The sequence below is a fragment of the Rattus norvegicus genome, chromosome 13 (assembly GCF_036323735.1).
Source record: "Rattus norvegicus strain BN/NHsdMcwi chromosome 13, GRCr8, whole genome shotgun sequence".
Classification (NCBI taxonomy): Eukaryota; Metazoa; Chordata; class Mammalia; order Rodentia; family Muridae; genus Rattus; species Rattus norvegicus.
The window spans coordinates 64,845,241-64,859,409 of NC_086031.1; the positions used below are offsets into that span (position 1 = coordinate 64,845,241).

Below are 14,169 nucleotides of genomic sequence, written 5' to 3' on the forward strand. Positions count from 1 at the left end.
CTGCTGATTCAATGGCCACTGGTGATCAGCTCAACTTTCAGTCTTTCCTCTTCCCAGAGACGAGAGAGCTGGGTCAAGGCTTCCAACTTTCTAATCCCAGAGTTGATTCAATGGTAGCCAGGTCTTATCCACCGAGATATTATCAGCAATCACCTTATTCATATAAAAGGCACTTACCAGAGACTCCAAGAGTTATAGGCATCGTATGCCAAGGGGTAAGGATAAAGAACAAATATGCATTACAAACCATAATACTACAGAAATAGATACAATTTGTTTATTTTCTTACTTATATATACAGCAGAGTCAAAATATTAAGATATAATCTGGTATTGGCGACAGACACCTTTAATCTCAGCACTCAGAACAGGAGAAGATCTCTGTGCATTCATGCCCACTCTTATCTAAACATTGAGTTCCAGGACAGACAGGGCTACACAGGAAGACAATTTCTCATTCATCTAATGTGATTCCATATCCTAAGTCATGTGGAGCTACTCTTCTCTACCTTTTAAGACTATATTAATAACCACACATAAGGCTCTTGTAACATCCTTAGTATGCTTATATTGTATAAATTATTTCCCTCTAGCCAAAAAAAGAGAATAGTTTCTTGATCAAAGTTGTGGATCTTACAAGAAACAATGCTATTTCTGTGGGGTAAGGCAATCAGTACCTTGTGTACCAATAGACAATGCCAATATCTGCTGGGCTCTGGTGAGAGCCTCACAGTGAAATAGTGTTACAGTGTCAGCGTGCTTTAAAGTAGTGAGTAGCATATACAGAAGAAAAGTTCAGGGGTGATACTGTGCTTGGCTGTAACAACTCGTTCTCTCATGAATGAATTAGTCACATGAGACTTGATTCACTTATGGGGGACAGCATTAATCCATTAGTGAAGGCAGAGCCTTCATGACCAGCTACCTCAGATGATGCCTTACCCTTAGGGTTCTGTTACTCTAATACCAACATACTGGATACCAAGTCTTCCACACATAAACATCTGGAGAACAAGCCATCTCCAAAGTATAGCATTTGTTTATATAAAATAGTATATAAAATAGTGTATAGTAGAATACCTAAATTCAGGGAGTCTGTCTCAAAGTCATCTTAAAAACAGCTCATCTGAAACGTAATTTTACTTCTGGCAAATCACACACACACACACACACACACACACACACACACACACGCACACACACACACACGCACACACACCAACCAAAAAGCCCTGGTAGGAAGCAAATATAATCACATATGACTTACGTAATGGAGGGTAGCATAAAGATAGAAACAGGAATGAAATGGAAACATTGGCTGACTCTATGGATTCTGATGTACCCTCCCACCTGCTGCTTCAGTGTCCTATATCCCAGACTGGCCTTGAACTCTTGCCCCACCCTCCTCCCAAGTTCTGGGATTCCAGAAGTGTACCACCACCAGTCAGCTTTCCCTGACCTACATATTTTTCTTTTTTTTTCTCTGTTTTTTTTCTCTTTCTTTCTTTCCTCATTTATTTGTTTGTTTATTGATTGGTTGGTTGGTTTTTTGAGACAGAGGTTTCTCTGTGTAGCTCTGGCTGTCCTGAAACTCATCCTGTAGATCTGGCTGGCCTCAAACGTACAGAGATTCACCTGCCTCTGTCTTTCAAGTCCTGGGATTAAAGGTGTGTACCACGACTGACTGCCCCACTCTGACCAAAACCTTTAAAATGCCACCACTGCCCAGCTGTGACCTACATTTTTAAGAACAGAACCTGTGTCCACTTCATTTCCAACGCTTACCTTGCAACCACCTGGAGAGTACAATTAGAAGCAGAATGAAGTGTGTGTGGGGAGGATTAAACTGGGAGATAGAAAAATGTAAAATATATACTGGTTGCACTGTTGAGGCCTATTAGTGTACTAGATAGAAGAAAGAAGAGAAGTGGGAAAATTAAATAGGGAAGACAGGAAACAGTGAAGTACACGGATGCTAATGTGAATGGGTGCTAAAGACAATACAAGTAACTATTAGTTGTTTCAAGGTTCAAAAAGGTGCTAGGGTTGTCAAGACGGCCATATTGTTGTTATGGTCCGAGGCCATGAAAAAGGATGACTCTAACTCAACTACGCCATTTACCATAACAAGAGAGTATCACAAATGATGTCACAAATGATGTCACAAATGGATAATGAAAGTGCTCAGTAACCTGAGGAGAAAGCACTGCTCTCCGTGTGTTCACCATCTGAACACGGATCCCATCCCTTTCACAGTCACACTCAGCCTGATGCACTTCAGTTTGCTCTGCCTTTATCTGTCTTTGGGTCTGTCATACAATTCAAGAAGAAGGTGGTACTCAGAATGGCAATCCTGTGTGCCTGCAGCGACAGAGGAATCAGAGGAGGAGCCGAAGCTGGAGCAGTGAGTAGATGCCTCAAGGAGACAGTCTGTGACTGGGTGTGACTTGTGTGTTTTCCCCCGACACCAGTACACACCACTTCAGTGCTCCAAACTCATTTAGATTCTGGCATTATCTAGAGAGATGATCAGGTACCATATATGGAAGATCCTTTACTCTGCTAAGTACGTCACTTTCGATGCCAGCGGCAGGTCCCTGGTTGTGACTTTACTTTCTGACGACTGTGGGTCACAAAACCTCTGCCTTAGGCTCAATTAATTTGCTTGATCAGCTCACAAAATTCTTTTAGAGTTTTAATACAAAGGTTATTGCAAAGAACGCAGATGAATAGTCAGATAAGTAGGACACAGAGTACAAGACATGGATCTTATAAATATAATAACCCAGGCCCCAAACTCCGGGCTCCGGGCTCCGGGCTCCAGTCCCCCAGCTCTTCTGTGTTTAGCTGTTCAGACATGTTCCAAAACCATTATTTTGTTGTTGTTGTTGTTGTTGTTGTTGTTGTTGTTGTTGTTGTTGCTGCTGCTGCTGCTGCTGCTGCTGTTGCTGCCGCCGCTGCTGCTTCATTGAAAAGATATAATTGAGATTCGTTCTTCTGCTATTCGTGACCACTCCAACTTTCAGTCCTCTCCCTTCAGTAGAGATCAAAAGACGGGAACTGAGAGTTGAATTAAGACTGTTTCCCCTGGAATACAGACCATGTGTGTATTCAGCAATACCATGATACTAAAGACCTTATAAGTAGGCCTTATAAGCCTTAAGTCAATGGTACATGAAGGGAGCTTAAACAGGAAAACAATACATTGGAAATATATATATTAAAAATGCTTTCCTGCATACGCTCTGGAAAGTGAGTTGCAGAAAGCACTTGGAAAACTGAAGAATAAAAATGTACAAATCTAACTCAGATTGTCAGGTCTTAGAATAAAACCAACGATTTAAATTCTACCCAGAATTGGTTCCATCTGATTTAAATATGACATTGAGGAACATTTTCCTTTTTAGGTTTAATTATTTAGTTTATTTATTTTTTTGAGACAGGATCTCACTATATAGCTCTGGCTAACCTCCAATTTGGTAGGTAGAACAGGCTGGCCTTCAACTCAGAATCTGCCTGTCTGTGCCTCTCAAGTGCTGGGTTAAAGGCATGCACCGCCAAAACCAGTTACTCTAGCTTTAAAAAAAATTTAATTTAGTCATATCTTGAAAAAAATATTCTAACATAAAAGGGAACATAATCTTTCCTAAAAATGGAAAACAAAGTGACAAAATATACATGATAAAAATTTCCTTCAAGATACAGAAAAGTCCCCCTTGCCCCATATTTAATGCCCTTGTATTATTCAAATAAATCTAAACAAACATCCTAAGAAGTCACACCTCAAAATGACCCACATGGTTTGTTTCCTGCTAGATCCCCACACACACACACCCTGTTGTTCTGCTCAATAATTCTACTTGAATACATTTAAGCAATGACTCAGCCTGTCCGACTGCCAATAATCTACTAAGAAAGTGGCATGTACCTCACATACCGCAGTTGGAACACAATCGAAAATGTCGCTCAGATTGCCCCCCAATTATCTGATTCCCGTCTCAAAAATGTCACACTTCCTTTTAAAATCAGTGAGAGGCCAAAGTCTAAATACCATGACAAAGAGTGAAAGTTAATTGCAAACATCAAAGGGACCTTATTGAGGGATTACCTTGACCTGTATTTGGGGGACTTGAGTTCCTTTGATGAGGCCCACTGCCTGGGTCTGTGTAGGCTTGCCTAGCATGCAAGGTGAGTCACAATCATCCAGGCCCAGAAAGCTTCAGGAGGTACCACCATGGCATAGTGGCCAGCACAACACACTTCTGCTCTGTGGTTCTTGAGCCTTAACACATCAGCAAGGTTTTAGTTAAGACCTTTATTTCATTATTAAAGTCTTGTTTTACCCCACTCTTTCCTTGCTCATCTCCCAATCACAGCTCTCAGCCTATGAAGAGCTGAGCTAAGGTAATAATAGCTAGTCTTTTCTAGTCATTATGTATTAATCTATATAATCCTTATAAGAACCCAATTAGATACGTAAGTTATCTTTTGCACAGATAAAGTAACAAGGCCATATCATGATAAAGTAATGAGCTCCAGCGGGAGGTGATCAATCGAGAAGTTCAAATTTGAACCTTTGTCACTGGCCAACGTTCACACAATAGACCTAAAACCCACACTTATAACCATTGACTATAAACATTTTTGGCTTCTTATACTTTGAGGCAATTGAAGGTTTTGCTGGATGGACCTTTTTCTAGATTCCTAATCTGTCATGAGAATCAGCTCCTGACAGACATTGTCTATCCCAGCATAGGAGCAGTAACCCTAAACTACAGCTAGTTTTACATTTCCAAACTCCTGGCAACAACATGTCTCAAGTTCTTCCTTGTCCTTGCCTCATTTTGATGGAGTCAGACTGACTACTGGATCTGCTTTTCCTGCCAAATACCTGGATTGCGAGAGCGTTTTCCTCAACTGGGAACTAGTGACAACCAAGAACAAATAAGGAAGGATCTCTCGTCATTGAGTTGGTAAACAACAATGGAAGGAAGGCTTCTCTTCTATACAAATTATAAATGGCTACTAGGCTGAAAGCCAGCTTCATGCATTAGTAAGATCCAAATTTGTCAGCCACTATCCAAGATCTGTTTTCCTCTGGGGACAGTTTACTAGGCAAAAATCACACAGTCTACTCTTGAACTATCCTCTGTTACTCTCTCACTTCCATACAATCGACACATGTTTTCTGGATGGTAGCGAATAAGTCTGTTTGCTTCCACACCCACCCTCTGCAATTTTGTAAGAGGCACCATCATATTTTGTTCAACTTAGCAGAACATATCCCACTTTGTTTCCCAGATAGCCACCCTCCAGCATTTTACATTCCGGTCCTTACATTCTAGCAGAGTTACATCCACATATGATCTTCCAATGACCCTCCATTGATTTTAAGCACAACACTTCAACATGCTATCAGTTCTATAGCCCCAGTAATTTTCAAAACTCATCTTTTATAATCTTTCCCAAAAGTGGACAGAAGTGGTTTGAATGAGATTAGTCCCATAGCATCATATATTTGAATGCTTGGTCCCTAGTTGGTGGAGGAGGATTAGGAGATGTGGCCTTGTTGGAGGAGGTGTGTCACTGGGGATGGGCTTTGAGATCTCTTGTTCTCCCTCATAGTATCTATCTCAACACTTGAAACAGGAAAGTAATCTTCTTGCAACAATCCCCAAAAAAGATAGCCACACAAACATAATTCCACCTCTAACAACAAAAACAACAGGAAACAATCACTATGCCTTGATATCTCTTAATATCAATGGGCTCAATTCCCCAGTAAAAAGACATAGACTATACCATAGAAAACATTGATACAATAGCCAAAGAAAATGCAAAAAGCAAAAAGCTCCTAACCCAAAATATTCAGGGAATCCAGAACACAATGAGAAGACCAAACCTAAGAATAATAAGTATAGAAGAGAATGAAGATTCCCAATTTAAAGGGCCAGTAAATATCCTAAACAAAATTATAGAAGAAAACTTCCCTAACCTAGAGATGCCCATGAATATACAAGAAGCCTACAGAACTCCAGACAGATTGGACCAGAAAGGAAATCCTCCCATCACATAATAGTCAAAACACCAAATGCACAAAACAAAAAAAGAATATTAAAAGCAGTAAGGGAAAAAGGTCAAGTAACATAGAAAGTCAGACCTATCAGAATTATACCAGACTTCTCACCAGAGACTATGAAAGCTAGAAGATCCTGGGCAGATGTCATACAGACCCTAAGAGAACACAAATGCCAGCCTAGGCTACTACACCCAGCAAAACTTTCAATTACCATAAATGGAGAAACCAAGATATTCCATGATATCTATCCACAAATCCAGCCCTGCAAAGGATAATAGATGGGAAACTCCAACACAAGGAGGAAAACTACACCCTAGAAAGAGCAAGAAAATAATCTTCTTGCAACACTTAAGCTCTCAGTACTGCTCCAGTGCCATGCCTGCCTGCCTGCCGCCATGTTCTCTGACATAATGACCACAACTCACTCTCTGAAATCTAAGCAAGCCCCTAGCTAAATGAGTCCTTGTATAAATTGCCTTGACTGTGGTGTCTCTTTAAAGCAAGGAAGAAGTAGCTAAGGCACAGTACGTCATTCTCTTCCGTTCAACCCCTCAGAAACTCTGTGTTTCACTAAGGTGATTTTTTTCCTTTCTTGTGTTTTTACCTCGTTGCTCTCACACAGCTCACTGCCCCTTCACATTTGCAGGGTAATCTTTCTGTATTTTGCGTGCTTCCACTGAACCCAGCGCTTCCCCATTGTTTTCACAGATGGCTGGGTAGTAATTACTATTGCTTCAGTAGTTTGTATCTCTGGCTAAACTGTAAGCTGCCTGGGAACACGAACTGCTTTCTTTGATTGCTATTGTATCCCTAGTGCCTATTATAGTGCCTAGGAAATAATAGGAACTTAGTAACCATTTGTCGAATGAATGAGCATATTAAATTTGGCACATGATGAGTTGAATAAGTTACCATGGGTCTATTTGAGTGAAAAACTTTCAAATTAAGTTCTTGGATAGTTTGTTAATAATATAAGGACTTGGTCTAATTTGCTTATTTGTTTATTCAGATATGAAATGTACATTTACACAATCAGCTCTTATTTTAGAGTGACCATTTCTTCCACTTTAGAGTCAATCAAGTAGTGGGAAGGAGTAAAATTATGGTAACAGGTAGAGAATTGAGAAATGTCCTTGGAGGGCTGGAGAGATGGCTCAGCCATTAAAGGCTAGGCTCACAACCAAAAATATGAGAGAAATGTCCTTGGAAAAATTAGCAGAAAAAGAGAGGTAGTATGGGAATATAAACTGCTACTTTATATAGTGTTGACCAAAGATGTTGTGTTTAAAGAGCATAGTGCCTTAAACTTTGCTAGAGTCCTAACATCTTAACTGATTTTCCTTAGGAATGAAAAAAACTCCATAAAGTAAGTTGAGCTTAATGTCCCTGACAGGGGATATTGATAACAGTGTAGATCCTTCTGTTTGTAAGAATTGAGCTTAAACATTTACTTTAATTGGACAACTTATAGTATGCTTGTAGAATAAATTTTTGTGCAATCTTTCACTAATGGATTTTAAGCACATAGAGTAATCTATGAAGCACTGGTAGTCTTTCAAAGGTTTAGAAATTATAGTGTTTTTTACTTCTTTTTCTGAGTGGACTGTGTTAAATTGAGAGCTAGGAGCAGTAGACAAACTAGAGGAGTTTGGTAGACCTGAGGCAAACATTGTCAAAACCCTGAGGATATTGAGGTTGAGGCTAGTTCTGAAATCTCAAAGTGCTTCTTAACTTTCAGCTAAAGTGGGGTGAAACATCTGTAAATGAAAATATAACTTGAAATAAAAACTCATTAGTCAGTTAAGTAGTGAACACAACTAAAGAGAAAATTGATGGCTACATATCTTGAGATTGTTAAGAATTGTATAGACTATATAAGAAAGAGCCAAAGATCTAAAAAAATTATGAAAAAGTTTAGAACAAAAGACTAACAAATGAACAGAATTACCCAGAGTTCTAGAATAAGAGGATATAAAAGTTTAAATATGATTGTAATAATTTGTACAAAAATATGTCCACGTGTATGCAGATGCATGCATCTATGGAGGTCAGTGATTGATGGGTATCTTCTTCTGTCTCTCTCCACTGTATTCATTTAGACAAGGTCTCTCACTGAAGCTAGTACTCACTGTTTTGGATAGCCTGGCTAGCCAACAAGTCCATCTGTCTCTGTCATGTTGCTTTCCCAGAACAAGGATTACAGAGAAGTGCTGCTGTACTTGTAGGCCAGGGATCCAAACTCAGATCCTCATGCTTGTATACCAAGCACTTTACTTGCCAAACCATCTCCCCAGACCAAACAGTGCAATTTTTTGAAACTCAAAAAGCATAAGAGTGCACAGATTTAGGAATTGTGGTATATTCCAAGTGTGCTAAAATTAGAGACACAGACCAACTCTGGAAACATGAGTTACACACAACAGAAAACAAGAACAACAATGACAGTAACCACTGCAGGATGAGTTAGGAAATGGTTGAAAGGAAATTAATGTGCAAAGTGAAGATTTTTGACAAACTAAACTGAGATGTTTCATTACCAAGGAATCCATACTATAGAACAGACAGAATTAGCGCCCAAACAATCTGAGATACGAGAGGAATGATGAACAAATAAAACTGGCAGGTATGTGTAAATCAAGCAATCTTGATACAATGATATGAAAACAATAATTCTGACATTTGGGATAAAGAAAGAATGTGACTAAGAACCAGACCAAAACAATATAAATGTATTGAGTATTATAGATAAAGTATTGTAGAATTTCTGGTACTGTTTTGCTCTGTTATTCAGATAACATTTTACTAGAAAGAAAAAATAAATGGGGGTAGGGAGAATAAGTGTCACACAAATAAAATAAAATTATCTGTGTCTGTATGTTATGATTTGTATGATATGTTTAGTGTGTGTGCAAGTATATTGATGTATTCGTGTGTGGTGCACGTACATGGGTGCATATGCAGAGTCCAGAAAGAGACCTCAGGTGTCTTCTATTATTCCATTTTATTATACTGAGGCAGAGTCTCTCATTGAATGGGAAGGTCTTTGTTTTGAACAGACTTTATGGACAGTGAGCTCTCAGATCATTACCCCCTTCCCCCAATGCTGGAGTCACAGAGATGTGCAGACATTGTCCATCTTTTTACATGGGTGCTGTGGGATTTGAACTCAAGTCTTTAGTCCTTTGAGCTTTCAGAGAAAGCACTCACACCATTGAGTTATCTCTAGTAAAACTAGTATTTTTAATATTGAATGCCTTCTAAAATGTTTGGGAATTCCCCAAATTTTTTAGAAGAAAGTTTCAAACCAGAGAGATGAGGAAAGCATAGAACGGAATCTGCAGGAGCTAGAAGAAGCATGAAGTAAAAATGAGCTAAGTAACAAAGACAAGAAAACCCATGGAAGCACCAAGAAATGGTACTGTGCTTCCTCATGCAACAAATGTTTACTATAAAGCTTGTAATAACATAAAATAAAAGTAAATAGAGTTTTCCACAAAGAGACACAGCTTAAAGAGTTGCATGAACAAAACAAAACAGACATTACAACAATCAATCAAGCATGGGCCTTCAAACTCTACACCCCTTGTTTAAGGAAAAAAACTCATAAGTGTGTGTGAAACAGAAACTCTGGAAAAGTGGAGCACAGATGTGAGGAAAAATCAAGCAGACCTTCTATGAAAGAAAATTTGGTAAAAGAAATGTTAGGGTTAATGGGAACAGAAGGAACTGATAGATGTAGTAAAAGAAGACATCTGGTAAACTAACAGAGATAAAACAAATTATCCATCCCAGCACACAGAGAGACAATGTGTGGAATATGCCCACATGACAGATGTGAAGGAGGCATTGGGACAACCTACACTGTGTCATGGTTGAGACATGTTATAAAGAGCCATCAAAAAGGAAAGCAAAGGAGTGGCTAGCTCAATATTGGAGCAGATACAGACTGGGACTATCACAGACTGAGAAGAGATAATGTGAGGTCCAGAGATTAAATACATCCCAGGAGACAGATTGTTCATCTCGCTCAGATAAATCATACTGAAATACTAAAAGCCAAGAACCATAAAATCTGTAGTAAGGAGCTGTCGTCCAAGAAGTAATGATTATTCTGAAGCTGACTTCTCTTGAGTAACAACAGAGGAAAGGCGTATGTTACCTTCATGGTAATGCAGAGCATCAGCGGAACTTTTAGAGGAAAAGTGAAGGGGAGCATGCTCACCAATGGTTTGCAAAAGAGGAAGATGGAATGGAGGAGTTTGGCCAGAGAGCATGTTTTCCCAAATGGAATACATGGAAGAAATAGAAGAGTAGGGAAATTGGCAAATACTTGCGTACAACCACTTTGGAAATCAATTTGGAGGGTTTCTCAGAAAATAGTTAAAACTCAAGACCCAGCTATACTACTTCTGGGCATAAGATGCACCACCATACCACAAGGGCACTTGCTCAACTGTGTCCATAGAAGCTTTATTTCTAATAGCCAGAAACTAGAAATAACTTCTATGTGCCTCAAACAAAGAATGGATCAAGCATATGTGGTACGTTTACACAATGGAGGATTACCAAGCAAAGACATCATGAAATCCGCAGGCAAATGGACAGAACTAGAAAATATCATCTTGAGTGAGGTAACCTAGACCCAGAAAGACACACTTGATTAGGAACTCATTTATAAATGGATAAAGTACAATATCCAATAGAGTGTTTCATGAAAGAGGTAATCGAGTAATCATAAGTCTTATGCTTGACTTAGTCTAGTCAGAAAAAAAGCGTTGGAAATATTGCTATGGTGATAGTGGAGTACTATACCATACTAGTGTATTATTTTATCTTATAGCATGAGATGGTTGGCATAGCCCTATTTCTTTAACTGCCTATACAAAACTGCTAGCACGTGGGAGTTCCAGTGACAAGCTACGTGAATTGGGTACTTACATTTCTAGTATTTTAATTTGGCAGTTTAGACAGTTTTCTTAGCATTATGCAAACATCAAAAATTGTATGTAAATATCTAAATCCAATTTTAGAATCAGATTTTTGCCAGACCCCCCAGAATAGAAGCTTTTAAAGTCTTATTGATGGTGGTTATTTACTTCTATTCAGAGCGATGGTGTTCACTGCCAAATAGCTGTTCACTTTTCGCTGACAGAGGGACTTGTCCTAGACGCCAGAAATGAGAATCTTTACTCATTTTCTCCATGGCAGAAGACCTAACACTGTTTGCAGGGTTTTCAGGAGCAGAATGTGACTTAACAGTTTACATCTAGCATGATCTCATCCCACTGGAGTTGTGGCCACAATGTCCTTATCTTTGGTTTTATGGTTTGGGACAGAGCATCCATGCACATAAATTTGTACAGTCTTCTGCGCCTGTGATTAAGGGTAAGTGATGCTATCGGTCACATGATGTCTCACTAAAGAGAGGGTTTAGCAAGAGGAACACTACCATGTGCGGACATCTCCAGAGTTTCACTGGGTGAAAAGTGATTGATAACTAAAACAGTCTATTGATACAAAATTTCCTGAAACTTGTCATTAGACAAAACAATAATCTTTCCCTCAATCCTGAACACCAGTGTCTGTAGTCGAAAGCTCTGTGCATGTTTTCGAACCTGAAGACTGTGTTAATGAATCGTTTCTTAAATCTGTTCCAACCAAGTTTCTTTGGAGGGAAAAGCATGAAAGTCAGACATGTTCTGTGGGATTCCTTTCATCGTGGTTTTCCGGTTGCTTTTTCCTAATGTATTATTCCAAATAGATTTATTTCACCTCAGAATCATTTGTAAGCTCCTATGCAATCATTTTGAAGTGTCACGTGTCTTCATTGCGATATGAAGATCATCAGCATATCCACGTTCTGAAAAGAATAAATGCCAATGTTAAGCTAACTTGCGTGCTTTTATTGAGCCCCTTTATTAAGTTAGAGCAGTTCTCATCTATGTTGTTAAATTTGATTTTAATTCTGACTGGCTGCTAAATTCTAACAAATGCTCTTTACATGCATACATTGGAAGGGTCCTATATTTTTCTGTTTATCTGTAACTGCTATAAACTAAAAGAACGTAGTTCCTAATATTGCATTTGGTCATGGTGTGGAATCTTTTCCATTTATTGCTTATACTTTCTTACTAAATGTTTTGTATAAAATCATCTCCATATTTATGAGTCGAATTAGCCTGTAATTTTCCCTTCCATTCTCACATGTTTCTGGTAGCATTTAAATTATTGTTACATGAACTTCTGATGGAGACAGCCTTAACATTCTGTTCCTCTCAGTTTGGCAAACTATAGACAGGCCTCTGACCTCCTTTCCATAGATCATCATGCCTTTTAATTTTCATTAAAAACAAAACAGAACAAAAAACTAATTACAATTCTAAATTATTTCTCTGTGCCTTTGAGATACAAATCTTTTTCTACCCAAGGATTTTTTTTTTGACCTAGGAGTCATAGGTTTGAAATTTAATAATCAAGAAAAACAGCATCTCTATCTCCCAGTATGGAGATATGAGTCCAATTCTTACTAGCAGCAATTAGCAAACATGGATGACCCCTTGACACTGACCACCCACCCCTCCCTTCTGCTAATGTTCTTAAGTAGTTTTCCATTCTCCTATCTCAGTTTTTAAAATTATTATTCTTTGTGAATTTAATACATTAGTACTGTATTTATAGCATTCTTTCTCTACCTTTCCTCCTTTTAATTTCTCCCATGTTCCTCCCACTCCTCAAATTTATGCCCTCTGATTTTTTAATTATAATTTTATAATTGTTACACACACACATCTATAATGTTTATAAACACAATCTGTAGAAATGTATTTGATATTGCTCATTTGTTTTGGGGGCTAACATTTAGGATTGACATCCTATCAGAGAGGGTTCCCTCTGAACAAGACTGCCCCTTTCTCAGCACCCATTAATTTCCTGTAGCTCTTCTGAAAGTAAAGCTTTGTGAGAATTCCCCCCATTCACCTTGGTCTGTCAATTGGTGATACCGTGTTTTAGGTATTATTTAGATAAGAGTATTGTTGAAATCTCATAGGTGCAGCTTCCCTGCTCTTCATAGAAGACACTATCATGAAGCAGAAATTCTGGTCCTCTCTGCCTTGTCTTCTTTTTTTTTTTTTTTTTTTAATGGTTTCAGTTTTATTAGATAAAAAGCACTTCAGATCATGGTGATAGTCATACAACATGAAAAAGGATTTAAGACCACAGAACTGCCTGTTTTTAAATATTTAGGATGGTAAATTTTGAGGTACAAAAATGTCTGATATCACAAAAAGGGCAACAGGAGCTTAAACAATCTGACGTAAGAGCTGGAGAGATGCTCAGTGGTCAAGGGCCATCTGCCCTTCCAGAGGATGCAGGTTTGAGTCCTATGGCTCACAGCCTTCTGTAACTCAGCGCCAGGGACATTATGTTCTCTTCTGGCCTCCATGAACACCAAACACACAAATGATGCACAGACATACATGAAGGCAACACACCCATATACACTAAATGACAAATAAATAAGAATTTAAAAATAATAACTAGACCTAAGTATGGCCACCAAGGGTTTTTTTAAAGTCTAATGACATTTATATTTTCTGCCTTGTCTTCTAAAGTGTTCCCTAAACCGTGGGTCATGTGGTAGATGGGTGCTCAACTGCCAGAGGTTTTCTGCATTTTGGACTACTGTGGCTTTCTGAAGTAGTCTCCACCTGCTACAAAGCAAAGCTTCTTGGTGAGCTCTACAAACCCTTCTTCCTTAGTAGATCTGTGTTCTTCCACTTACTGTGCCTTATTCATTCACAAATGTAAATCCTAAAATATACATGAAAATAACAATATCATGCCAATAAACATTATAAATATAGAACTATGAAACTAAAACATTTTCTGATTTAAAAACCAATTTAAATTTTGCAGTAGTCTTCCTTGGCTGCTAAACAGCCTGGTGCAACAGAGTTAGTAGATCCATTTACTTTCTGTTGATGATGCTTTCTTTTTTCCATTGTATGTTTTTTGGCTTCTTTGTCAAAAATCAAGTGTCCATAAGTTGCTGGGTTTATTTTTGAGTCTTTGATTCAATTCCATTGATTA

General features: G+C 38.5%; 1 protein-coding gene across 5 annotated transcripts in view; it reads left to right on the forward strand.

The window, feature by feature from the left end:
• Positions 1 to 2,125: 2,125 nt before the first annotated feature.
• Pdc (phosducin) overlaps positions 2,126 to 14,169 on the forward strand; it is a 74,500-nt gene continuing 62,456 nt past the window's right edge. For all 5 annotated transcript variants that reach the window (XM_063272041.1, XM_063272042.1, XM_063272043.1 and 2 more), the window contains exon 1: positions 2,126 to 2,403. Coding sequence is in view for 2 of the 5 variants with exons in the window: in XM_039090382.2 (XP_038946310.1) it covers positions 2,174 to 2,403 (230 nt within the window). In the remaining 3 variants the exon portion in view is untranslated. The remainder of the gene's footprint in view (positions 2,404 to 14,169) is intronic.